We start from the raw sequence: 23166 nt of genomic DNA, 5'->3' as shown, positions 1-23166 counted from the left end.
TTGAATAGGAGGCTTTAAGGCGCAGCTGAAACATGCGAACATCCAGTAATGTGGTAAAATCCCCCCAAACACGCCTAATTTCCTGTTAAACAAGCTTAGACAATAATCTCTACTTGAGAAAGCTTTTCTTCGGAGTGAATTTGATAAATGTTCAATATTCCGAAAGGAGTCTGGCTTAAGTTTGAGCGCAGCCTCTTAATCCTGAACCGGCTGCTACTGCCGCTGCTGCTACTGCTGTCTCTGAGCCATGAGCCGTGTTCAAACAAGCTATAAAAATGAATTATTGCCAAACGCATGCAGTGACTCGGCCCCCTTTTTAGTTTTAGGAGTCGGGGAGTCCCGTATGAAAACGTAAGTGGGTGTTTTTTATTATTTGTTCACATTACGCGACAATTGCTCTCCTTAACGTCCGTCTCTTTCATGCCACGGGGGTGATTTATGAGCTCCTGAAGGCAAACATGGCTCCGGTTATTTGCCTGCAACTTGCACTCAGTGTTAACAGCTAAGATCTCCGCAGGAAATGTTATTTTGATGTCCACCCCCCTCCCCTTTAAAAGAAATTAGTTTGGAAGTTAGAAATGTAAATATTGATCTTATAGTTCTCAAATGTCTTTCAATTTAGGTATTTTGAAATAAATAAATAAACCTGTTTTGCACCAATTTTTAGTAGTTGTTTTATTCTTCATTTTGTTTTATATGTTATCTGTATTCTAGGTCTGGTTTGAAAATTATTTAAATAACTGCATTTTACTATAAATGATTAGAGGGTGGAATTGATTTATTTATCCATTGATGACTAAAAACTTTTTTCTAAATTCTTTGTTTTCAAACAAGTGTTCCGTTGAGAAATGAATGCAAATCGATAATTTATATTCATTACCAACCTGTTGTTGATTTGCATGGCCTCTTACTCTCGCTTCTGATTAAATGTTTCTTACAGGAAAAAAGGAAACGAAAAAAATAAAATAAAGTTCACTCTATAAATGTTAAAAAGAAAAGAGTCAAACACAAGCAGAAGGATTGTAGCAAGTTAGTTTGTATTCTAACAAAAATATCCAAGAAAACTATACAAAAATAAAAAACGACCCGGTTCCGTATTGGCCTAACACTGTTAGATTACTTTCTCTCTTACACACACACAAACACACACACGCACACACACTTTCCCTCTTACACCCACACACTTGTAATTTCTATTCCAAGTGATCAAGTTGTTATGGTAATTAAGCTATAAGCAGAGCTATTTCAGTGATTTAGTTCCGTCCTTACCTTGTATTAATCGTCAAGTCAAATATCAAGAAAATAAATGTGCCGCACACACAAACAATATGAATTAATGCCTTCGTAGCCTGATTTCATACACACATTCTCTCTCTCTCTCTCTCTCTCTCTCTCTCTTTCTCATACACACACACAAACACATACAGGGGAAATGTGAAAGATTTTTTTTTTGTTTGTTTGTTTCTGAGTTAATAATTCAGATGCTGCAAGTCGATTGTGGTCAGAGACTCCGAGAAAAAATAGAAAGTGTCCGCGGAAATGTCCACGGGGCTATCCAGAGACTCCGACAAGCTCGGCGAGGCTGTGTCCGAGAGCTGCAGGCAGGAATCCGAGGAGAAAGGCTGAAAGTCGTGCAAAGAAACATCCAGGGCTGAGGGGCTGTCGCCATTGTCCGGCCCAGATGCCGATCCGGGGCCCATTGTTGACATACAGCCCGGAACAGTGGGTGACGGGTTGGGAAAATGTTTCAGATTTTTGTCATAGCTTGCCGCCTCTCCATTATTGTGAAGCTGCTGCTGCTGCGGCTGCTGCTGTGTGTTGTTCTGAAAGGAGCAGGTATCTCTCTCCAGGAGGGGCCCACTCTGCTCGTACAGCAGGCCGCTCCCTTCCTCGTCCTCCTCGCTGTGGATGCCGTCGTCGGCTCCAGGGCCCTTCGCGTCTCCCCCTCCGTGGTTCTCCTTGGTCTGAGTCTGGCGCTTGTGCTTCATGCGCCGGTTCTGGAACCACACCTTGACCTGTCTCTCGGTTAGATCCAGCAGGGCCGCGATCTCCACCCGCCTCGGTCGACACAGATACTTGTTGAAGTGGAACTCCTTCTCCAGCTCCAGCAGCTGTGTGTTGGTGTATGCGGTCCTCAGCCTGCGGGAGCCCCCTCCTCCACCCGCTCCCTCCACGATCTCAGGCGAACCTGAAAAATAAACAGCAAGGGGATTCTTTAAAAAAAAAACAAAAAGAAAAAAAGAAGTAGGACACAACAATTGCATAACCCCGCTGCCAGTAAATATAACGTTCTTGAGTTTTACATAAAGCAAAATGGCCGCTGGAGTTGTTAACTTGCCCATTTTACCCAAACATAATGTCTGTACTGATATAAACTCCTCACTTGATTCTTTTAGGGAATAAAATAGGTGCCTTCATGTGCGTAAAGCTCTCTAAAACAGTGCGGTCCATCCTGGTGTGGGAGTCTAATGAATGCTCCAGCTGCCCTCCTCGGCAAAGGCACTCCATCACTCTTCATTACTGTCACACATCAAAACTCTGCCTCGCCGAGGGGAATAAATCATCTTACATCACCAAACTTTACCCAAACTTTACCCCCCACGCTTCACACTCATATTCATCCACCAGAATAAAGCTATACTCAGGCATATGTTGTTTTTTTATTTATTTATTTTTTTATCCGCATTTAATGTCTTCCATAGAAGGGGGCCCGGTGGCTCCAAATGCAGCAACAGATAGTGAAGGCATTGTCGTTTTAGGATTCACCCACCTTTCGGGGAGAAGCACACGGGTCCGTTGGAGATGGCGGTGGCGGTGGTAGCGGCGGTGGTGGAGTTCGGCAGCTGGTGGTTCCTCTTGGAGGCTTTCTTCTCCCGCATCCACGGGTACTCCGGGGGTAAGGAGGCGGTAGGCAGCGGGCTGCAGCCATCGGGGCTGTGTCTGGGCCGACCGTGCCGCGGATGGCTGCCCGGGTTCAGGCTGGGGATGGTCTGTTCGAAGGGAGGAGGAATCAGTGTCGGGCGTGAAAGCGTCGAGCTCTTGATTGATGAACTTTGAAATGAATCAGCGACAGGGGGGAAAGATGTCAGGCACTCAGCAAGCGACGGCTGACTATTGATAAAACCGCTCTCTCGCTCGAATTCGTAATTCATCTCCGCTCCCTGAGAGCCGAGGAAAGTTTGCAGCGCCGTATTTTTATAAACGTTGCGGCTCAGTGAGGACGATGAAGAAGGAAGAAAAAAAGAAATATATATTTAAAAGAAAAATCCCCTGATGTGTTTTTTTTTTCTATTTCAGTGATTACGGCCGTATGGGGACCGAGCTACCATTAAACTATAGAATTCATGGAGACAAGGTTGAAATTGGACCGAATTGCCTGTCACATGATTACCTCTGCCCAATGACAATTTGGGGCTTAATCAAAAGAAGCCACTCTCTGCCTGATTGATCCAAAAGGAAAAAAAAAAAAAAAAAAAAAGTCCTCGCTCAGCTGGGCCATGCACGACTGTTTTTATTTACATCTCTGTCCGCTCAGCTCGTCCTCGCCTCGCTCCTCCAGTCCAGTCCACTAAGCCACAAAATGTGTTTTTTAAGAAGCGCCTGACGCTCTCTATTACAGGGAAGGAGACCAGCTCAGGGTGCGCGGATTCGTGCACTCCTCTTTCTCGTATTGTTTGAGGATGTCAGTCGAGAACGCCCCCACCACTCACACACACGCATACAACACAAAGCACACACACACACACACACACACACACACACACACACACACACACACACACACACACACACACACACACACACACACACATTTCACCCTAGTAGCTCTTCATATTTAAGCTCTGGGGGTGAAAAATAAACTTCAAAACTTAAGAGTGTTGTAATTAGAACGCATGTAAGTTGCTAACCATTAATTAAAGCTGTAAAACTAACCATATCATAATCCATATGATTTGACAAAAATGACAAATATGGCCATTTATTATGAGAACATCTAAACTTTGTCAACTTTTTGTTCTTTCTTTCTTTTTCTTTTCTTTTTTTTTGGCAAATGAGGAAATGTCCCAATTATTCCACGAAGCAAAGTTTCGTTGAATTGTAATTGAGCGAAATGAGAATGTGGTTGATTTAAACTGGTTCAGGTGAGGGGCAAAGAATGCTCACTGATACAAGACGTTCACTTTTCTCAATCTGTCACCGTCGTTTGATACAAAGACAAATCTATAACCCAAATTTAGTTCAAATAGTCAACTTTTTCTTTTCTTTTTTTTTTCCGGAGCAAAGCTTCGTTTATTAGACATCAGGTCGTGTTGCCTTCCAGTCTAAACAAGACGAAATACGAAAAGACCGCCCACTCCAAGACGTCTTGCTGGGCTCTGTTAACTTCGGATTATTTTCTTGGACAATGACCCGGTGGTGTTTAAAAAAGACGAAACTATGTTGTACACTTCTGTTAACACAGTCAACCCTTTACGCCGAGCACATTACCATTGCACAGAAAAATAAAATACATATCTGCCTTCCACTTCTAGATAGTCCTACACAATGACACTTAGAATCAAAACTATATTGGAAACATGGTTAAATGGCTAAAATAAAGAATGTGTCACCTTGTATCTAAACAACGTGGAAATGTGGTCGAGAAGTGAAAGGTTCTGGGTTATAAATGGTCAAACTCGTGGACAAATACATAACAGATGCCATGGTTTACCATCTAAACAGCATAAATATGCAGCTGAAACGTCAGACGTGAAAAGACGCCTGTTACAGTTAAAATGGTTTTGATTACCTTTTTTTTTTTTTTTTTTTGAATAGACAAAGAAATCATCTGAAGAATAAGACAATGTTCTGAAAAGTGAAAGATGGACAAAGATGCTTAATTAAATGAGGTTGAAATGTGATGGGGAGGTGGGGGTGATCAAATGGGCTAACTTAGCCTAAATTTCAAAAATATTTGTTTGTAAAAAAATATCTGGACGGAACCGATACCTTAAAAATAACTTCGGTTTTCGGCGTATATCAGGGGCTAAACCAAAACAAGAATGGACAAACCTTAAATAGACCTTTAAAAGACGTTGATAGGAGTGTAGTGTTTGGAGCCATGTGACAGTAGCATTAAGGCACATTTTTCGTTCATTCCACTAAAACGTCGAGCTCATAAATCCGTGATGAAACAGAATCTCTTTTGATGACTCAAAGCAGCCACGATTACTGCATTCCTTTAAAAGCAGCGTTGGAAATAGGTTTGTTTTCATGTCAGGAGCGCAAAGCCACAAGGCTGCATAAAGCAAAGATTTATTGGACGGACATTGCCACACTTGCTTGTGTGGGGGAGGAGGGGATGAGCTTCTCAATGTATTTCTATTATCCTTCCTACCTGAAATGGTCATGGAGCAAGCATAAACACTGTTACAATCGACCTTTTTACAACGAAATCTATTTGCCAGCGTTATTATGCTGATGGGAATGCTATTGAGCTGCTCTCTTCCCTTGCTCGTGCTCAGTTTCATATGGCTCTTCTAGAAGAATCTGTAAAAGCCACATTCAGGAAGTTGTTCCCTGTTTTTTATTATTATTATTATTATTATTATTATTATTATTATTCGTCCGGCAGTACGTGGGGTATTTTCGTTCACAAAATATATATCTGTATGTGGTTTATTGAGTGAGAAGAGGGGAAGTGGAGAAGGAGAAGAAGTGGAAGGCCTCTCTCTCAGTTTGTTGCTTATATACCAAACAAAGAGTCCTGGAAGCCTGTGCGCGATCAATCTTACTCGCCAAAAGGTCTGACAGCTCGGTGCCCTCACAACACATTTAAGGCTTCTAACTCTCCCCCGGATCAAATGCAGCCAGGAAGCGCCGAGAAACAGTGGTCACTCAGATTAGAACCGGTTTCTGCTCGCACTGGTAGTCTGTTTGTCGCTGGAGGGATTTTTTTTAAAGAACAAGGGGGAAAAAAGGAATCTGGTCACACAAGATGCGACCATTTCCTCTCTAAGAGCCATCGGTGAGTGTGTGGTGAAGCTGGCTTCCCCACCTGGCTTTTATCTTTAATTTCTATTTTTGTTGTTGTTGTTGCTTTGTTGTTATCGTTTTTCTTTTCTTTTTTTTTCTTTCCTAAGACTTGCATGTCTGCGAATGGACCAGTAGCGAGTTGCTAAGAGAAGAGACTGATGGCTATTTTGGAATTGCGCGCAGGCTTTGTGTGCACGGACAGGAGTGGGTGGCGGCATTTAGGGGAGCCCGTTGCGTCCCACACACTTATCTTTAGAGCAGGAGTGATTTAGGGCGCAGTTTCCTACGAATGCAAAGAGAAAACGCCGTATGCGCTCAATTTTGAATTTAGACACAATTTATTTGTGCGCTACCTGCGTTTGGCGCATGTGGGTCAAATCGCTGTCCTGCTGCGTAACGCGTGTGCATGTGTGTTTCTGTCTTGGATACAGAAATACTCATAGTATTGGCCCTTTTTTCCCCCCTCGGTGACACACCATGCTTCAATTGTTCTAGGTTTCCCTGCTAACCATATGTCAGGGCTGGTAATGTTCGTGCCCTCTGATATCAATCATGCTAGGTTGAAAATGAGAGTTGTGGGGGAGGAGGGGACAGATGAAAAAATACATTAACGTGAGCAAATATTGCGAGAAATAAACAAAATCCGTCAGAGGTTTGTTGTGGATAAGTACCTTGGCACACAGATTTATTTCGATGGCCTACTGCATTCAACACATTTGCTCCTGGCTTGCGTTTTGTATTGTAATTAAAAATATATATAATAGAATTATTACAAGCAATTAAAAAAAGAATTATTTGTAATATTTTAGTTTGGCATTTAATTTTGAAGATAAAAATATTTGCAGCCATCTATGTTTAGCACTCGTGCTCCCTCCAGTCGTGGTGTGGCCGGTTTTTACGCATCAAAATCTGCACATTTTCAGGGTCTGATTGAACAAATAAGGTCCTTGATTATTGTACTTTAGAGTGCGTCCTCTGTGAGCGGCGTTTGACTGGCTTTACACATAGGCGGGATTATTTTTAAACGATTTCTCATTTGGCTTGTTGTCTCCGCAGAACCTTCCACGAAGACCTGGGTGACATTTTTATTATTATGGATGTGCCCACGCAGATGAGAGAGACGCGCCGGGAAAGAGAAGGGGGCCCACCCTCAAGGAGGAGAGAGTAAATAGATCAAATGTTTTTTTTTTCTTTTTCTTTTTTTTTAATCTGCGAGTTGTTCTTGTTTTGGTTTTTTTTATTATTTTTTTTAATGAGATTTAATGCAGAGCAGTTTTGACTCTAAATTATTTTTAAAATTTCTGGTAGGACTTTAATTTATGAAATTTACTTCTTGAATATGATATGTGTAGCTTTAAAAGAGCATTAATTTGATGCTGCTTTACCGATGATTCCATACCATCGCCGATAACCCACTTTTATTTTTAGATGTATAAAACAGCGTTATGTGATAATGTAAATGTGAAACTGCTTGCGAATTTTAAAATTAAAACGGGTGGATCTGTTTTTGTTTTAATTTTTTTATTTTTTGTTGTTTTTTTTTCACTTCAATGCCTTTATTTGTTTCTTCGAACTGGAGCAGCATGGAATGTTTGACATCGAGAAGAAGAAAAAAAATGATGATGTGTTTTGTCTTTTATTCAATAAAGAAACTGCAAACGTGTGTCCTTCTTTCCACCCTTATTGCATGACTGATTGGTTTCTTTTTCATTCGCTGACAAAATAGAAACACCTCCTCGAATAATAATAATATTAATAATAATAATAACAATAATACTAAGAAAGAAACAAATTGGAAAACCTGCAATCTAAGTGACATGGCTGCATATATGGGCCGAACATGGCGCTAGTTTCTCCACCAACCTTCTCCCCTTGCAGACAGAGATGGAGGGGCGTCAAATAATACTATTGGAGTCTGAATAAATAACATTTTAAAAGACCAATGGAACAAAACAGAAGCAAAAGGGGAGTCTGTGCAAGTTCATGACCCTTTGTTTTAAATGTAATCTCCTCACATTCCCAGCTCCTGGCTCTTAAGGTTCATTTTGTACACAAGTGCAACAGAATGCAAAAAAAAAAAAAAAAAAAAAAAAAAAAAACATCATTCTTCAATTGCGGATAAATAAAGACGGACAGTTTCACATTGAAAATGAATAACATGTGTTCATAATACCCTGTTTGAGATTTTAAAAAGACGTTTTTTAAAAAAGGAAAAGATTAAATAATCCTATGGATATACTATGCCCTTCTTCCTTCCCTCCGTTCGGCTCTATAGACACTCTATGGTACATAAAGGTCTTGGTGAGACAATGAGACAAGCAAATAGAGGAAAATTCAAGCAAGTCGTGATTATTTGTCCTACGCTACTTCACACATGAAACTATAGAGAACACAAACAAACAAACAATAAAAGGCAGAAGGAGAAGGTGGGAGCCATGAGGAGGCGCAGAAACAAAGCAGGAGGGGGGCGGGGGGGTATGTCTGGAGCTTGGATGAGACAATGGGGCGGAGTGATCCAGTCTCGCGCCGCATGCTACAGATGCGTCAGTTTGGGTGCTTCCTGGATTCTTCCCTGAGAGTAGTGCGGCGTTAGGTCCGTGTACGTCGGCGTCGCATCACACACGCCGTGATGTTGACCGCCGCTGTTGCCCATCGTAATCGCCCCGTTGTACTCCATGCTCGCGGACGGAGGAGGCGGGTGAGGGAGGTGGGTGAGACCGAAAACTGAGGCCCCGGAGCTGGGCACAGAGTCGATGTAGCCTCCGCCGACGTAGACGGGGCTGCCCTGCATATGTGTGCCATAGTTGCCGTTGCCGTGCAGGGGGTGGTGCGCGTCATACTCGGGCGTGGCCGAGTCCGTCCCAGGGTACCTCTTCTGGGGGGGTGGGCAGCTGTTGAGGGAGTTGCTCAGAGGAGGGGGATATGACGTAGCCATACCGTACGCTGTTTGATGATTCTTATTGTAAGGGGTTGCAGACTGGGACTCGTACGGTACACTGTTAACGAGAGAATGCATAGAGTTGAGGTATCCGCTCCCTCCACCGCCGCCCCCACCGGACGGTGGGCCTACTGGGCTCCGGGGAGACTGTCCGCCCGGAGACGGCATCATCCCGACGCCCTTCTGATCCTTTTTGTACTTCATCCGTCGGTTTTGGAACCAGATTTTGATCTGTCTCTCCGTGAGGTTAAGCAGGTTGGCCATCTCCACCCTCCTGGGCCTGCACAGGTACCGGTTGAAGTGGAACTCCTTCTCCAGCTCCACGAGCTGCGCGCTGGTGTAAGCTGTCCGGGCCCTCTTTGACGCCGCTGACCCCGGAGGACTCTTGTCTCCTGGGCAACTCTCCACTGTCAGGGAGAAGGAGAAGGAGGGCGTCAATCAGTGATCCATTATAGGCACACAGAGAGAAACACAGACGCAAGACACAGGAGAGTGAGAGTGGGAGCAGAAACTGGGTGACAACACATACACTGATAGTGAAACCCTGCAATCAGGAGGGGGGCGGTGGTGGTGGTGATAGAGCTCTTTACTAGATAAATATGCCCATTAAAGTACAGTTTTTCATCTCCTAAGATCTGCAGCCAATGTGGAGCAAACATCTCAACATTTTGATAAATCCACCCCCAACGCAGGGGTTATCATCAGGGGACCATAAGACAATTAACAATCAATGTGCCTACATGTCCAATCACTAACCAGAAATGCAATGGCAGAAAACTGGGTCACTATCTGATATGTAACCCTGGTTTCCTACACAAAAACATTTTGACCCTCATGCTGCCCCGAAAGTCACACCGCATAACACGCGCATAATGCAAGCACAAGCATTTATAGATTCTTCAGGGTGTATAAAACTGCTCATCTTGCCCTCGCTGATAAGCTTTAAGAGGCAAGCACTTGCCTGCAGAATCCTAAGGTCATATCCACTTGCAGTGGCAGCCGACCAACACTTAATAAATTTCACTACCTGTCTCCTAAACCTGAGGTAGGAGGAATGCAACATGACATAACCTGAGGCGTAATGATATTGCACAGATGAAAGAGAAGTCTGCACACATGAGAAGAAGAAATTGGCTGTTAGCTTAGGCTCAGCCAATATGTGCATGCAGGCCCTGTTAGGATCTGGCTTAGTTTGGATGGGTTCTAAATGGCTGGGCGCTCCGAAAAAAGAAAAAAAAAATTATATGAGATCCATATGGTTTGAATACAATATAAAAACAAGTACAAAACAGTTCAGACATCATATCTCAGCTGGTTCTAAAATAGATGTGATGCAAATCAGTACAAACTGAGCAGCACATGATCCATGCAGATCCCAGAGTTTTTCCTCTGTCCAAGTCATATAAGCAGTAAACGTGAGGTCACTATCCAAACTAAAAACAATTAATTATGGATCCCATATTTCAGCCCATTTGCTACCCATATGAACCAATATGTAAATGTTGGCTGTGGAATGGAAGACAAAATGCTGATTAGTTATAAATATTTATGAATTAATTTCTAATATGTTACGTTTAATAATGATAATCATTTGTTCATCTATACAAAGAATAGCACTGTAAAACAAAATGGAAGCAGGGCCGGCATTAGGAGGAAGTTGGTCCCTGGGCTAGAGATGGTTTTGGTGCCCTGACCACACAGATTCCTTTGATGCAAAGTACAATAAAACGATTCAAGGTACTTGTTAACTTCAAGGTTCTTAGTTTCTCTGGAACTATTTAATGATTTGTTTTGGATTCTTTCTAAAATGTTTCATATAGACACAGTATTCTTTCCCGTAATTTCTTCCCTCATCTGCACATAAATATTTACCCCAAATGTTATAGTAACAGTCAGTGCCTAGTATGTGGCGGAGTAAAATGCAGTTACCAAAACAAAAAGGGGGGCTTGGAATATGCCTTTAAGGCTTGGTGTTGTTGAGCCTCAGGTGTTTGTGGTTGACGGTTAAGGTGTGTGCTCTTGTCATACCTGGAAATGGGCACTTTGGAATTCTAATAAGAATATAAAACAAACCCTGAGAACAACCCTGAAGTTAGTTCTTAGACTGGAACACTTAGTTATTTATTATCCAATATGTTATGTTTTTTCTTTAGTTTTTTTTTTTTTTTTTTCAAAAAATCATAGCAAAGTTGCTTAGCTATTTTTAGCACTTTTTACAGTAACTCATATAGATCATGTAGCACTGTCCAACATCTAGATTGTGAGACTCGTCCTTTTATTTTCTGTGCATACAAATACATTACTGTTTTTGCTTGTGTTGCTAATATTAATAAGCATTGACTTGCTAAAAATAATCCCAATTAATATTAAATGTACATCTGGAACATGCACAACTCTGGTCAACTTTACCAGAATCAACTTTTGAGACCAATCAAAAAGCCCCATGAAGTTTGTGCTTGGGCTATGACGTCATCGTTTTCAACAGATATTCAAGAAATTAAATTGTCACTTAAATATTAGTTCATACAATTTCTCTAGTACTGTAAAATACAATATTTACAAAATATACATTTGTTTAAAAAAATATGGAGCCCAAATGTCTAATACCCAAGCATTAGACGTTGGAATAGAGGGCGTAATATGTGCTTAATAGATGTTCGCCTCGTCTTGTTACTTTTCAAACTCACTTTGAAGCCACAATTACTTTTGGATCTTTAGGTGCTTTTAAAGACCATTTTAGTCAAAATTTGTACAACTGAAAATATAATTTTGCTCAGTGAAAAGAAAACATTTGCAAGCGTTTGAGACTTCAGATCGTATCTTCATTGTTCTTGTAGAAAATATGCATTAATGCCATATCCAGACATGTCGAACTGACTGTGAAACCATAATGCTTGAATTTCAACCATTTTGTATAGATTGTCACGCAAGGTGTTCACTTGAATGCTTAGTTTGGCTCATTACCATTTCTGAATGCCACTCAGATCATTGTAGTTTTGATGCTTTTACCTACAATATGCTGAAAGGACAACTTTCTTGATGTGCAATTTTCAAACTCACACTGGAACCACATAGGATTTTGAGTTTCAACTGTTTCTGAAGACCATCGCTAACTTATTCTTACACCAGAATTTTCAGGTTGCCTCAATGCATATTGTATTGTCAACATAATGTGACAACACATCCATACATCCATAAACAACTAACTCCTTTGTGTTTTGTGCAAAATGTTTAAACTCAAACTGAAAGCACATAAGTGCATAGCCCATCTTTTACAAAATCAGTGGAAATTTGTCTTAAGATTTATGTAAAATTCTTCTAAAATTTATTAGAAAAAAACATAAGAAAGTACGATGTTGGTTTGCACTTTATTAACTGGCATGAACGTCTAATTAATTTCTTCCACGGCTCATAATTTGTTAAATTCAAAAAGAAAAATTACTTTTTTAGTTTTTAGGATTTAAATCAGCCAAAGAGAGATTTAAGCACAGAGGCTTGGGATGCATAAACAGGTTATATGAACATAAGGAATTGCCTGATGTGAATCACTGTGTTCTGTTTGCTCAGTAATGTCAATAATGCATCAAATGTGTTTGAAATGTAGTAGATTACCAGTTTTCTATAGGCAAATAAGCTGAGATATGACTTTGTTTTTAACTAAACCTGAGAGACCACATCCTTAGTCTGAACAGATCTCATCAAGATCATCGCTCTGTGCATGGAAAAGCTTCATTAATTAAGCCTAAAAATAAAACCTATAACTATAATCGTTTCATTTTGTGAAAAAAAAAAATAAAATAAAATAAAATAAAACAAATAACTGCAAACATGTTTAACATACCAGCCACAATATGCACAGCAGGTCATGGGAAGAGGAGCATCTTTAACGTTTTTAGGTTGGCTCTGAGTAAATACCCCACCCCTCCTCAGGCCTGCCCCTTTACCCCCCAAACACTGACCCACTGAGTTTCCCCTCTAATCAAAACAGCAGGACAAACTGAAACAACTGTTGTGTGTGTTTGTTTGCTGTCTCTCCGGGAACATTATGTGATCAGTGGAGATGTGTGTTTACAGTAGGGACAGGTCAGCTGGAGGGCATGGGGACAAACAAAAGGAGGGATCTGCTGCTTTCCCCTCCGCCATCCGCCGCCTGCATTTATGCTGAAAGATGTTGGGATATTAACGACATCAATAAAAAAAAAAGTGGGCCAATCGTCGCAGGATGCGGCTTCATCAAATGATTTGTTACAACAAATGGTTCACCTAAAATGCCACAGCTCAGAAAATTAAACAACGTGACCTTCACAGGAAGCAAACTAATGCTCTGTTGCGGTTTGCCCACCTCCCTGCAAACCTTTATACCTGCCCACCCCTCTCTACCACCCCCGTGTATTGAACGTAAGTATCAGGGTTTGTGTGTCCGCGGCAGCTTGTACCTGAACTGGAGCTACTGGAGGGTTTCTGCTTGGTGTTCTGACGGGACTCCTTCATCCAGGGGAAGATCTGTTTGTTGCGGGTACCGGAGGTCGGGGAGCCGCTCTTGGCTGCGCCGGGCTGGCCGGAGCCATTGCTCGCGTCTTGGCTGACTCCGCCGGGGGACAGCGAGGGGGGAGGCGGTGGGCCTGACACCGGCACCGGCGCTTGATGATTGCTTTCGGGGAGAACCTTGGCCTGCGCCGCCTGAATGGCCCTGTCGCAGCCCTCCGCCACCATCTCCCCTGGCTTCTGCAGAGCAACGGAGCCGCCGCCGGGAGACTGTAGGGAGCAGGCGGGTCGATGGTACTCGCTTTCCACATGAGAGGCCCTGGGATATTGGACCTGATTGGCATCATAACCGAAGCCATTTGCGCTTTGATACGGGTAGCCACTGTAAATTGCGGAGCTGTCGTAGTAGGTCGCCTTTTGCATCTCGCCGTTTCCCAATATTTATTTCAGAAACTGACAGGGTCTTGACACCCTCGTAGAATAACATTGGCACCCCGTGGTCACGTGACGCCTCTCCGCCAATGGCCTCCTCGGGTGAACCTAGGGTTACAAGAAGCACTGTGAGGAGGAGAAATGGTGGCGATCCATCTTACTTTTCAATACAGACCTGACACTGGAGACTGTGGAGGCAAGATAGGGCCAACAGTTCTGTGGACTATTACCGTTTACCTTATGGCTTACACAAAAGCACACACTAACCTTGCATTACCATCTGTGCCAAACAGCATAACACGTTTTCCAAAGCATTCAAATCATTTTAAAAAAGCCTAACAAGAATCAGGGCGACAGTTTAAAACTCTGAGCCGAGAGGGATAAAGGGAATATAGTTACAGTAGAGTTTATGGGGGGAAAGTGCCTGCTGTGGAAACGGCTTGTTAGCGGGCTGCCACACAGGAAAATAATGTTTCTGTTACAATATTATTCTACCAACCGGGCTGTCAACAGCATATCTAATTTCCTGTGTAAGCAGGTAAAAGACATTCACTTTTTTTCTTCTCTTTTTTTTATAAAATTCTTTTTCCCAGCTAGAAAAAAAATCATTCTGGAACAGTGAGAGAAAATTCGGATATATATATTTCTATTTTTTTTTATTGTTTTTTTGTATTGCTTGTTGCAAGATAAATGAAAAAGGGGGCCCGAGGAAAACCTGAAAAACCAGACGGGCATCTCTGCGCTCTTGTGACACCAAGGTGGGAACTTTTTTTTTTTCTTCCCTCTTAGGGCCCATAATAATTTCCTGCCGGCTCCGTCTTTTTGATATACGAGTGGCCGGGAGCGCCGGGCCCGGTCAAAGGAGAAGCCCGATTGTAAAGCGGAGAAGAAACCCAGGGAAGACACATCTACAGCCTGCTGCTGTAAGAGCGGATCCAGTAATAACACAGGAATAATAGACTGTTTATCCATAATAGAGCTACTAGTTTTCCATTGGTATTGTTTTATAGACTGAGATAATAATAATAATAATAATAATAATAATAATAATAATAATAATAATAATAATAATAATAATAATAATAATAATAATAATAATAATAATGTTAAAATAGATTTGCTTCTGTTTAGTCTGATTCATACATTGACACGCTCCCGTCTCCTTTAGGGATTTTTTTTTACATCTAAATATCAAATTTAAATTTATGCAGCTCAGTTTTACCCATAAATATCCAGTTATATTTTATTCTATTTATCTTTTTTTATGAATAACAGTAAATCTGTAACTATCAAAATCACGACAGGGTTCCATAAACTACTAATTTTCTCAGTATTTTATTTTATTTTATTTTATCTAAAGCAGTCCTTAGTCTGGGATGCATTTGTTAAAACTTGAACAAAAAAGTACAAATGAAAATAAAAGCAAGACCCGTGCAGCCTGGCATACCAAAGTACAAATAAGTCCAAAGTGAGACCCCATGTTTGCTTTCAACGCAGCCTAACTGCGGATTGAAAGACGCTCTCTAATGACCGGTAAAAGGCATAAGGAGTCTTCTCCTCTCTGGATCTCCCTGCGAACCATTGCGACAGTCATAAATGGCAGAGAAAAGAGAGACAAAAGGCAGACTTGAGCTGTGCTGCTGCAGGAAAAAATCCGTCCGCCTGACTATGTGTGTGCGTGTGAACTCTTCCTGAACCGAGATCTTAAGTCGTACGGTGATAAATCACCGCCGCGACACACAAACTCCACCATTTACAACCGAAAGGGGAGCCTATTTCTGGCCCCTGCTTACCTTGTCCTCTCACGATGAATGCAGAGCGCCGGGCAATATTTTCTCATTCAGCGACGAAATCGATCAAAGGCAGTAATCCAGAGGAAGAGGGGGCAGAAAAAAAAAAGTTTTTAAAGGCAGCGGGGCTGACTGGGTTGAAGGAGCAGCGGCAGACTGCGCCCTGCCATGCAGGCAGGCATTAGCAGGCACAACACACAGGAGCAAAAAAAAAAAAAAAAAAAAAAAAAGGGAAGAGCCAAGAGAAGACCCCCTTTCCTTTTCTCTCCTTACTCGCCGAGATTGCGAAAGCAGGCGTGAGCAGTCGGGTCAGCGCGATAAGAAGAGTTATCTGCTCCCATGCTTGCAGGGTAATGGACAGGGCTTCATGGCAATATTAACGTCAGCCAAGGCTATGCTTGACTATGAGATCCTTCAGCAGTTACCATGCAGACACCAGTGAACTGCCCCGAACCAGAGCGTCACCGTAGACAAGAAAAATTATGCAAATGAAGCAAGCGCCTTGGAAAGCCAGTCCAAATCAAGTAGTTGCCTCTCCTCCTCCCCCAACATCCCAAATGAGGTAGTCCGTCTAGAAAATAATAACGTTAATAATGCCTCGTTACTAATGCGCCGTCCCAAAAGGTGTTCTAGGCCATTTTCTTATCATTTATCCCGGGTCCTAGATAGAAGTTATGAATACAAGGAGATTTTCGGAATAACAAAGGGATACCGAGAGCTGCCTTTCCATTTCCATGGGAGATAAAAGCGCTTCTATAGGCGGCTTAATCATTAACCTACTTTTTCTTCTCTTTTTTTTCTCCCTCAGAATTTGCTGTTTTAGCGCAAGGACGTACAGTTCTTTTTCATTTCAACGTGAACCCGCTAAATATGAAGGAAAGCTGCAGGGCAGTCAGTGCACGTTCTGACCAAAGCTCCTAAATATTAAAGGGAAAAAAAAAAGAAACCCACAGCAGCTCGCGCACGGGGATGAAAAATGGGCAGAGGTTTCAACACCAAAAAGGCCAAAGCGGGAGGACACGCAGCGTGGAGCAGAGGAGAAGAAGGGAGCCGGGGAATCCCTCTGCATGGTAATGTTTGCAGCCAGAATGAAAGACTTGATAGAATTAGATTTATGACTCCCCTCTCAGCTGTAAACACGGCCAGCAGCTAAAGCTTCTCCGCTGGTTTTCAGGCTGTGGGACAGAAGCATTTCGGTGACACCATTAGAAAGGTAGAGAGAGCGCACGCAAGGACGGCGTGGGAGTCTTGAGTGGGCGAAAAAAAAAATCACACATTAGGATTTTTTTAAGCTAACTTCGCCTTTTTCTTTCACAAAGCAACTGCTGCCACTTTGTGTAATTATTTACTTCTTTGTTCTACGCTAAAACGCTGATTTGGTCCTTTTTTTTTCCTTCGCCATTTGGCCCGAGGAGAGGGTTAAAAGGTCGAGCGTTATAAGACCAAAAAGCTACATGGGAAAGGTCGGGGGGGAAAAAAACCCCAAAAACGTAAAATTGTAATAAAATAAAACGTAAAAACCTCTTAGCATCAGGCTGTAGTCGCTCCAAGCAGATGGCTTTCGCAGAAAGTAGTTAAAAAAAACAACACAAAAAAAAAAAAACGAGTAAGGCAGCTCTCCAAGAGCCGCGATTCCCCTCCGTCACTTTTATGGTGACAAATTACACCACAAAGACAAGTGGAAGAGAAGGAAATATTGCTCTCGCGTTGGTCATATTGCTGCTACACGGAAATATACAACAAGCCATACATAGACTGCTTCTGCTTCTCTGGCCTTGTGAGCGCACTGGGAAGGCGCGCGCGCGCGTGTGTGGTACTTATTAGAAATTGAATAAGGATATCACCATCAAGCATTCATAACATAAATCAATAAAGATGTATGGACTTACCGAAGGCAGCTCAGGGTGTTTCCGAGACCGGGCCTGAAGTTACTCGGCCGGATTTCTGCAACGACAAAAAGGATTTCCCCCCCCTTTTCTTTAGTAACTTAAGGCATAACTTTACATTTTCTTCAACGGGCTTCTGTGAGTTTTATTTTCTTCTCTCTTTTTTTTAGACTAATTCAGAAATGTTCTCACATTTAAAATACATTAATGTGGATTTTGATGTTATTTATTTATATTTAAAGCACAGATGTGAAAGACGGGGTTTATGTTTTATTATTCGTTTATGTTTGGGCGCATAATTCAGCGTAACTCTTTCGTTAGAACAGCGAAATGGGTAGTCATGTTTTGTCTATTAGTCGGGAGCAAAATTCAAACTTTTTTTCTTAAAATAGGTTAACGTCGGATTCTGTTTGAGAAATTCCATAAAATGTTAAATAAACAACAACAAAAAAGGTTTAAATATAAAGAGGAACTGATGGATCCCAAATTAGGCCTACAATCTTAGGTTTGGGGGGGAAACGATTTAACATATGCTTGGATGAATATTATTATAATATTATGCAAAAAGAAAAAAAATATTTTGATTTATTTTTTGAGTAACTCTATTAGAAAAGGTTGCAAAAATCAGAAGCCTATAATTCTCATGAAATATACACACACACACGAACTCCTTCAGATAACGGATGTATGAAAGCCAGAAATTCTTCTTTATAAAACTCTGATCAATTCTGCGCATAGCTACGAAAACACATATAGGAAAATAATAATAATAATAATAATAATAATAATAATAATAATAATAATAATAATAATAATAATAATAATAATAATAATAATAATAGTAATCGTCATGTATGCAAATAACGTGTTTGTTGCATCTCCTCTCGCAAACAGATCGAACAGTCATTAGCTGGCGCTCACCACCTTCCCAAAGTCCCTGCGCCCATAAATCAAAGCCGGAGCGCCGTGACCTCAGCGCGGCCGCGGCGGTCCTCGATGGCACTCCGTCTTCCATTATATCCTCATTTCCCCACGGCGGAGCGACACAACAACTACCCCAACTGATCCCCACCAGCTACTTCTTTTTTTTTTCTTAAATCTTCTTCGTCTTTCCTCTCTCTCTCTCTCTCTTTTTTTATGGAGATCGTCTTGATGCATCGTTTACGCACGGGCGCGGAACATAAACCAGCTTAAAGAGATGGGGCTGTTTAAGTTTTATGGGACAGGTTGACACCCTGAACCGCCGGCGCGCTCTTCTGTCTGGGTGTTTGCTAGAAGTCGGGATAAATGGAGGCTTTATTTACTCACAGTGGCTTATTTGTCCAACAAAAAAAGACTTCTTCTGTTATTTATTGTGCTATTACGGTGTAATTGTTCCACTGGAATTAGTTGTGCATTTTTTATATTATAAAGAACACAAAAAATAGGTTATTTGGACAAAAAATATGACATTTATTTAGGTTAACTTATGTTATGCATACTGACAACTTCTTAAAATTTCTTGCGCTGCAAAAAATAAAAATAAATAACAAGGAGCCCCCTCCCCACACCCCCTTCACTGACTGACCTCTGTCTGGCGTAGCAATAACTCACGACAGTAATGAACAATCGGCGGAAATACCTCAAAATAAAATCCATCCTCCCAAAGCTGGGGCTCTGACTCCGTCCGCGTGGAAAAAAACACATATCCGTCCGTGTACAACAGAATACATCCACAAAAGCCAGAGATCCTTCTCTCCTCTTCTCGTTTGCTCAAATCGGCTTTTTTTCTTTTCCGGATATTCAAAAAAAAAAAAAAAAAAAAAGAAAGAAAGAAAGAAAGAAAAAAAAACTACAAAGCCAGGACTCCCCTCCCGAAAAGTGGGGGTAACCAGCATATAATCTGCATCATATGGCCAGACCGGGGCTCCGGTTCTCTTCCCAGTGCCATAACACCGCGCGGTATTATGCGCCCTGCTCACGTGACGCAACGTCAACTTAAATCCCCTTTTATTTGAGCCCGTGAATCATTAATGGAGGCAGTCATTGCCCCTGAGGAGAAACGGATCGGGCTTGTAGAGAGAGGGGGGAGAAAGAAGAAGAGGTAGAAGAAAAAAAAGAGAGGGGCTGTGTGATAGTGCAATGTATCTGGCTGAGGAGCGAGCCTCTCACTGAGAAGCAGCTTTTCCACGTGTCGCCCCATTCAGAGGGGAGAAATGGGGCTTTTTTCTGACACTTTTAGAGCGCCATATATTTCGTGCCTGTTAGCGGCCGAAAGAGCAGCAGAGATTCGAGCACATTTTGCACGGCGTAAAGCTGTCCGAGCGCAACAAAACAAAACGCGCTTTTAGCTTCCTCTTCATTCTACCACCGCCTCGCTTTGCATGGGTGTATTCCACGGCGCTCAACTCAACACCGCCCCCCCTGTTCTCATCGCGACACTTGTACATTAGTATATACCACTTTGTCAGCCTCTGAGCCCCCCTCAATCAGCGCGGCGCACACGCTGCAGGGGTAAATAGAAACCAAACGTTGCCACATTTACCTGTCACACACGGAGAGGATGTGCGTCCCGGTGGTCGTGAGGGGCGCCTGTCAGTCAGCGGTGGGCGGAAAGGAAAGGTGAGGTGACCAAAGAGAGGCTGCTCGACCCTGCTGGTCAGTACATGGATCCCCATTAAACTAACATGGATCAATTCACTCGAGCTTGTGCGTAAAAAAGTTTTAGAGATTAATAAATAAATCAAAGAAAGTTTTTTTTGTTGTTTTTTTTAAAGAGGGAGGTTCACATACACAGAGCGTATGTAGCCAAAAGCTCGTAGCCCGGAAGAGATTCTCTCCTCTCGGCGCCGTTTGGCGCTTGTTTTCCGTCAACACCGAGCAGCGGGCGTGGAAAAATCCCCACCACAACTATTAATCACTCGAGTCGGACAGAGGCTCCGTCCCACTCCCTGCATTGAGGCTTTTGTCCTCTCCGACTCCAACTCTAATGGCAAACTTTCAAGTCAAGAGCAGAGTCAGATGCGGTTTCTTCACTTTTAGTTAAAAAAAAAATCTATTCTCAGCGAACGTAGACGCGTGTTTGTGAGAGCGACGAAAAGTTTCATGATGTGATTTAGGACCAAAATTTTCACGTGTGTCTTTTTACAGACCCAGACTGATGTAAAGGCTTGTGAAACTGAATGACCGTGCCCTGCAGGATAATCCCACCCTACCTGTCGCCACCACACCTGAACTTTCCCCTGACCCGTGCAGAGTTGAGTGGCAAGTCAGACATCCAAGCACCGACTTTGGTAGCATTTAAAAACTCCTCTTTAATTTCTTAATTCAACAAACATTCTAGCTCATTGCCATTTCCTGAAACTCTTTAATTGATCACTTTTTAAAAAAAATCAAAATAACACAAATGTTCCCAGATGTATTTTCACAAATCAAGCCTCCTTATCTCTGTCAGCACGGAGAGGAGCTGCAGGCGCAGAGACCCCCTGGATGTCGGCCAGACGACTGGCCATATCTTCCCACAATGTTGACACTCGGAGCTCTTAACAGCCAGGCTTGGGTTACCGAGCCTCTCAGCCGAAGATAACTGCTGCACAGAGGTTTACATCGGCCAACATCAAGACTAATGCGAAATTCAACGCCTCGAGCTGAGTGGAGCCATCTCTAATTAACCCCAGACAAACAGTGCGACCAACGAAGACAGAAGAAGTGTTTGCTTGGATGTGGTTGTAATAAAGCAAGTTGGATTTTCTTGTAAGAAGTGGCTCTTTATTATCCCAGAAAAATGTGTTAGTCACCGTTCTTTTGAGCAGAAGCACTCAGATTTAAGTTATAATAATAATAATAATAATAATAATAATAATAATAATAATAATAATAATAATAATAATAATAATTGACTCAGCTTAATTGACTCAGTTTAGTTGTTATCTTTGCAGTTGCTTTGCAATTTCCTAATTGCATTGTTATACACCATCACAGTCAGAGAGAATAAGATGAGATGATTAGAACCAAAATCATTATTATTATTATTTTTTTTTTTTTTTAAAACAACATAGAAACTGTGGCATGAGTTTTGGGTTTAGTCTCAGTTAAAGACAATATATATATACATTTTTAATTCTCTATACCACCATAAAACAAAACCCACATTTTCACAGCTTGTGTTCACCCAAACTGTGAAATAGATGAATAAATACCTGCATGAATGAATAACAACAAAAGGTCACGTAGCAAGAATGTTTTCCAGCGCTATCATCCCTTCAGATTAATATTCCTTCGCGATTTGCATGTATGCAAACAGTGGATACATGGCTGCATGCTTGTCAGCATTCACCACAAAAAAACACATACTATGAGGAATAATAATAATAGTGTAATATTACAAAACGTAAACATTTTATTGAGTATAATTTAAGAACTTTGAGCAACAGTCAGATTGAAATGAGATCCACACCTGGATCTACTTGATCACCTCCGCAACTTACTCAGAATGTAGATTTGTTGATAGGCTCGACATGCAAGTGTTTGAAAATTAGCCACGTTTTAACCTACACTGGTACATTAACACATAAGAGCAATAAAACTCCCAAAACGATCTACAGTTTTTGGGATATTTTATGCATTAAAAAACTCCTCAAAAAAACAAAACAAAACAAAAAAAAAAAACGCTAGAATAAAACTACACCAATTCTACTTACAAGTCATGATGATTCTGCCTCCTGAAGTTCTGTCAGAGGAGAAGAGATCTGACTTGCACCTTACAGAGCATCACTTCAAATGAAATTAAGTCAGATTTTCAGATCTATTTCTGACCCCCCGGGGCATCCATTATTCAGCAAGTCACGTGAACAAGAGCAGATTAAAATTTCAGCACTCTGAAAGTGACCTCTATTCGAGAATCAAAGACTTGAAATGCGTAATTGAACTATATATTTGGACGTGTGCGTAAAGTACGTGCCAGTCATGCCGAGCGTCATTCTGCAAGCACACAGTCTAGGAGAGAACTTCTGCAGCAAAAAAGTATTAATATTTTCCAGATTTGTTTTCTCTCTCTCTCTCTCTCTCTCTCTCTCTCTCTCTCTCTCCCTCTCTCTCTCTCTCTCACACTCTCTCTCTCTGTCTCTCTCTTTGTCTTTCTCTCTCTCAATAAATGTGGTTAGGAGAAAAAAATAAGCAGTTTGTTTGTGTCCGTTGTACGTTTAAATTAAACGGCAATTTACAATTTATGCTCTGTAAACCCATAACCAATAAACGTGCCGACGTATTTATGGGCTTTAAACCAACACATGCCAACACATTCTCAAATTGATGCACCCCAACATGAAGAATCTCAGCATGTTTCTCCTCATGTGCGCCCTCTTCTCCGGGCCCTGCCAGCGCTCCCTCTGTGATAATCTGCACATGCACAAGTGCTGTCTCTTGGAATAATTTTGGGAAAATTCATGGCTCAGTTTCACACTTAAATACGGTTATTGTTTGGCACGCCGTCTTTGGATAAATCTCAAATGGGCTGACGGAGGTCTCAGCGCTGATGTATGGTCTGAACATTGTGTGTGTCGAAAGGTCAGGGGTCAGAAGAAGTGCTCGGAGCCCGTGATTGGCCAGTGGCTGCCGCTGTCCCCTGGCTGAACTCTCTATT

At 41.9% G+C, this 23166-nt stretch overlaps 2 protein-coding genes, 1 long non-coding RNA gene and 1 pseudogene across 10 annotated transcripts; 2 read left to right on the top strand and 2 right to left on the bottom strand.

The window, feature by feature from the left end:
- Positions 1–760: 760 nt before the first annotated feature.
- LOC106915405 (homeobox protein Hox-A2a) lies at positions 761–5867 on the bottom strand. 3 transcript variants are annotated; one of them, XM_088010144.1, is made up of 3 exons: positions 3392–5867; positions 2771–2990; positions 1019–2188 (listed from the first exon to the last, which is right to left on the bottom strand). In XM_088010144.1, the coding sequence occupies exons 2-3, from the start codon at positions 2877–2879 to the stop codon at positions 1470–1472; spliced, it is 828 nt and encodes a 275-aa protein (XP_087866270.1). In that variant the 5' UTR covers positions 2880–2990; positions 3392–5867; the 3' UTR covers positions 1019–1469. The 3 variants fall into 3 exon arrangements, with proteins under 3 accessions (XP_014838482.1, XP_087866270.1, XP_087866271.1); XM_088010145.1 differs by having other exon boundaries at positions 3520–5867; XM_014982996.2 differs by having other exon boundaries at positions 761–2188; positions 2771–5867.
- On the top strand, positions 5865–7678 carry LOC148156405 (uncharacterized). Its single transcript, XR_015764619.1, has 2 exons — positions 5865–6007; positions 7072–7678. It is a non-coding gene; the product is annotated as an uncharacterized LOC148156405 (long non-coding RNA).
- On the bottom strand, positions 7639–20174 carry hoxa3a (homeobox A3a). Of its 6 annotated transcripts, none has more exons than XM_088010142.1 (4): positions 20071–20174; positions 15664–17604; positions 13390–13978; positions 7639–9360 (listed from the first exon to the last, which is right to left on the bottom strand). In XM_088010142.1, exons 3-4 carry the CDS (start codon positions 13859–13861, stop codon positions 8549–8551), a joined length of 1284 nt encoding a protein of 427 aa, XP_087866268.1. In that variant the 5' UTR covers positions 13862–13978; positions 15664–17604; positions 20071–20174; the 3' UTR covers positions 7639–8548. The 6 variants fall into 6 exon arrangements, with proteins under 6 accessions (XP_087866268.1, XP_014838479.1, XP_087866266.1 ...); XM_014982993.2 differs by having other exon boundaries at positions 17550–17604; XM_088010140.1 differs by lacking the exon at positions 20071–20174 and adding an exon at positions 18468–19846.
- On the top strand, positions 16630–21285 carry LOC106915410 (uncharacterized; annotated as a pseudogene).
- The last annotated feature ends 1881 nt before the right edge of the window (positions 21286–23166 follow it).

Source organism: Poecilia mexicana, unplaced genomic scaffold (genome assembly GCF_051168715.1).
Source record: "Poecilia mexicana isolate PSO_F unplaced genomic scaffold, ASM5116871v1 scaffold_11, whole genome shotgun sequence".
NCBI classification, from domain to species: domain Eukaryota; kingdom Metazoa; phylum Chordata; class Actinopteri; order Cyprinodontiformes; family Poeciliidae; genus Poecilia; species Poecilia mexicana.
This window is presented reverse-complemented; position numbering and strand designations above follow the sequence as displayed.

Excerpts from the sequence above, each read along its gene's own strand:
- hoxa3a (XM_088010142.1), bottom strand. The coding sequence starts at position 13,861 with ATGCAAAAGGCGACCTACTACGACAGCTCCGCAATTTACAGTGGCTAC. Across the intron at positions 9,361-13,389 it reads CTCCAGTAGCTCCAGTTCAG|TGGAGAGTTGCCCAGGAGAC; the intron begins GTACAAGCTGCC and ends TCTCCCTGACAG.
- LOC106915405 (XM_014982996.2), bottom strand. The coding sequence starts at position 3,152 with ATGAATTACGAATTCGAGCGAGAGAGCGGTTTTATCAATAGTCAGCCG. Across the intron at positions 2,189-2,770 it reads CGTGTGCTTCTCCCCGAAAG|GTTCGCCTGAGATCGTGGAG; the intron begins GTGGGTGAATCC and ends TTTATTTTTCAG.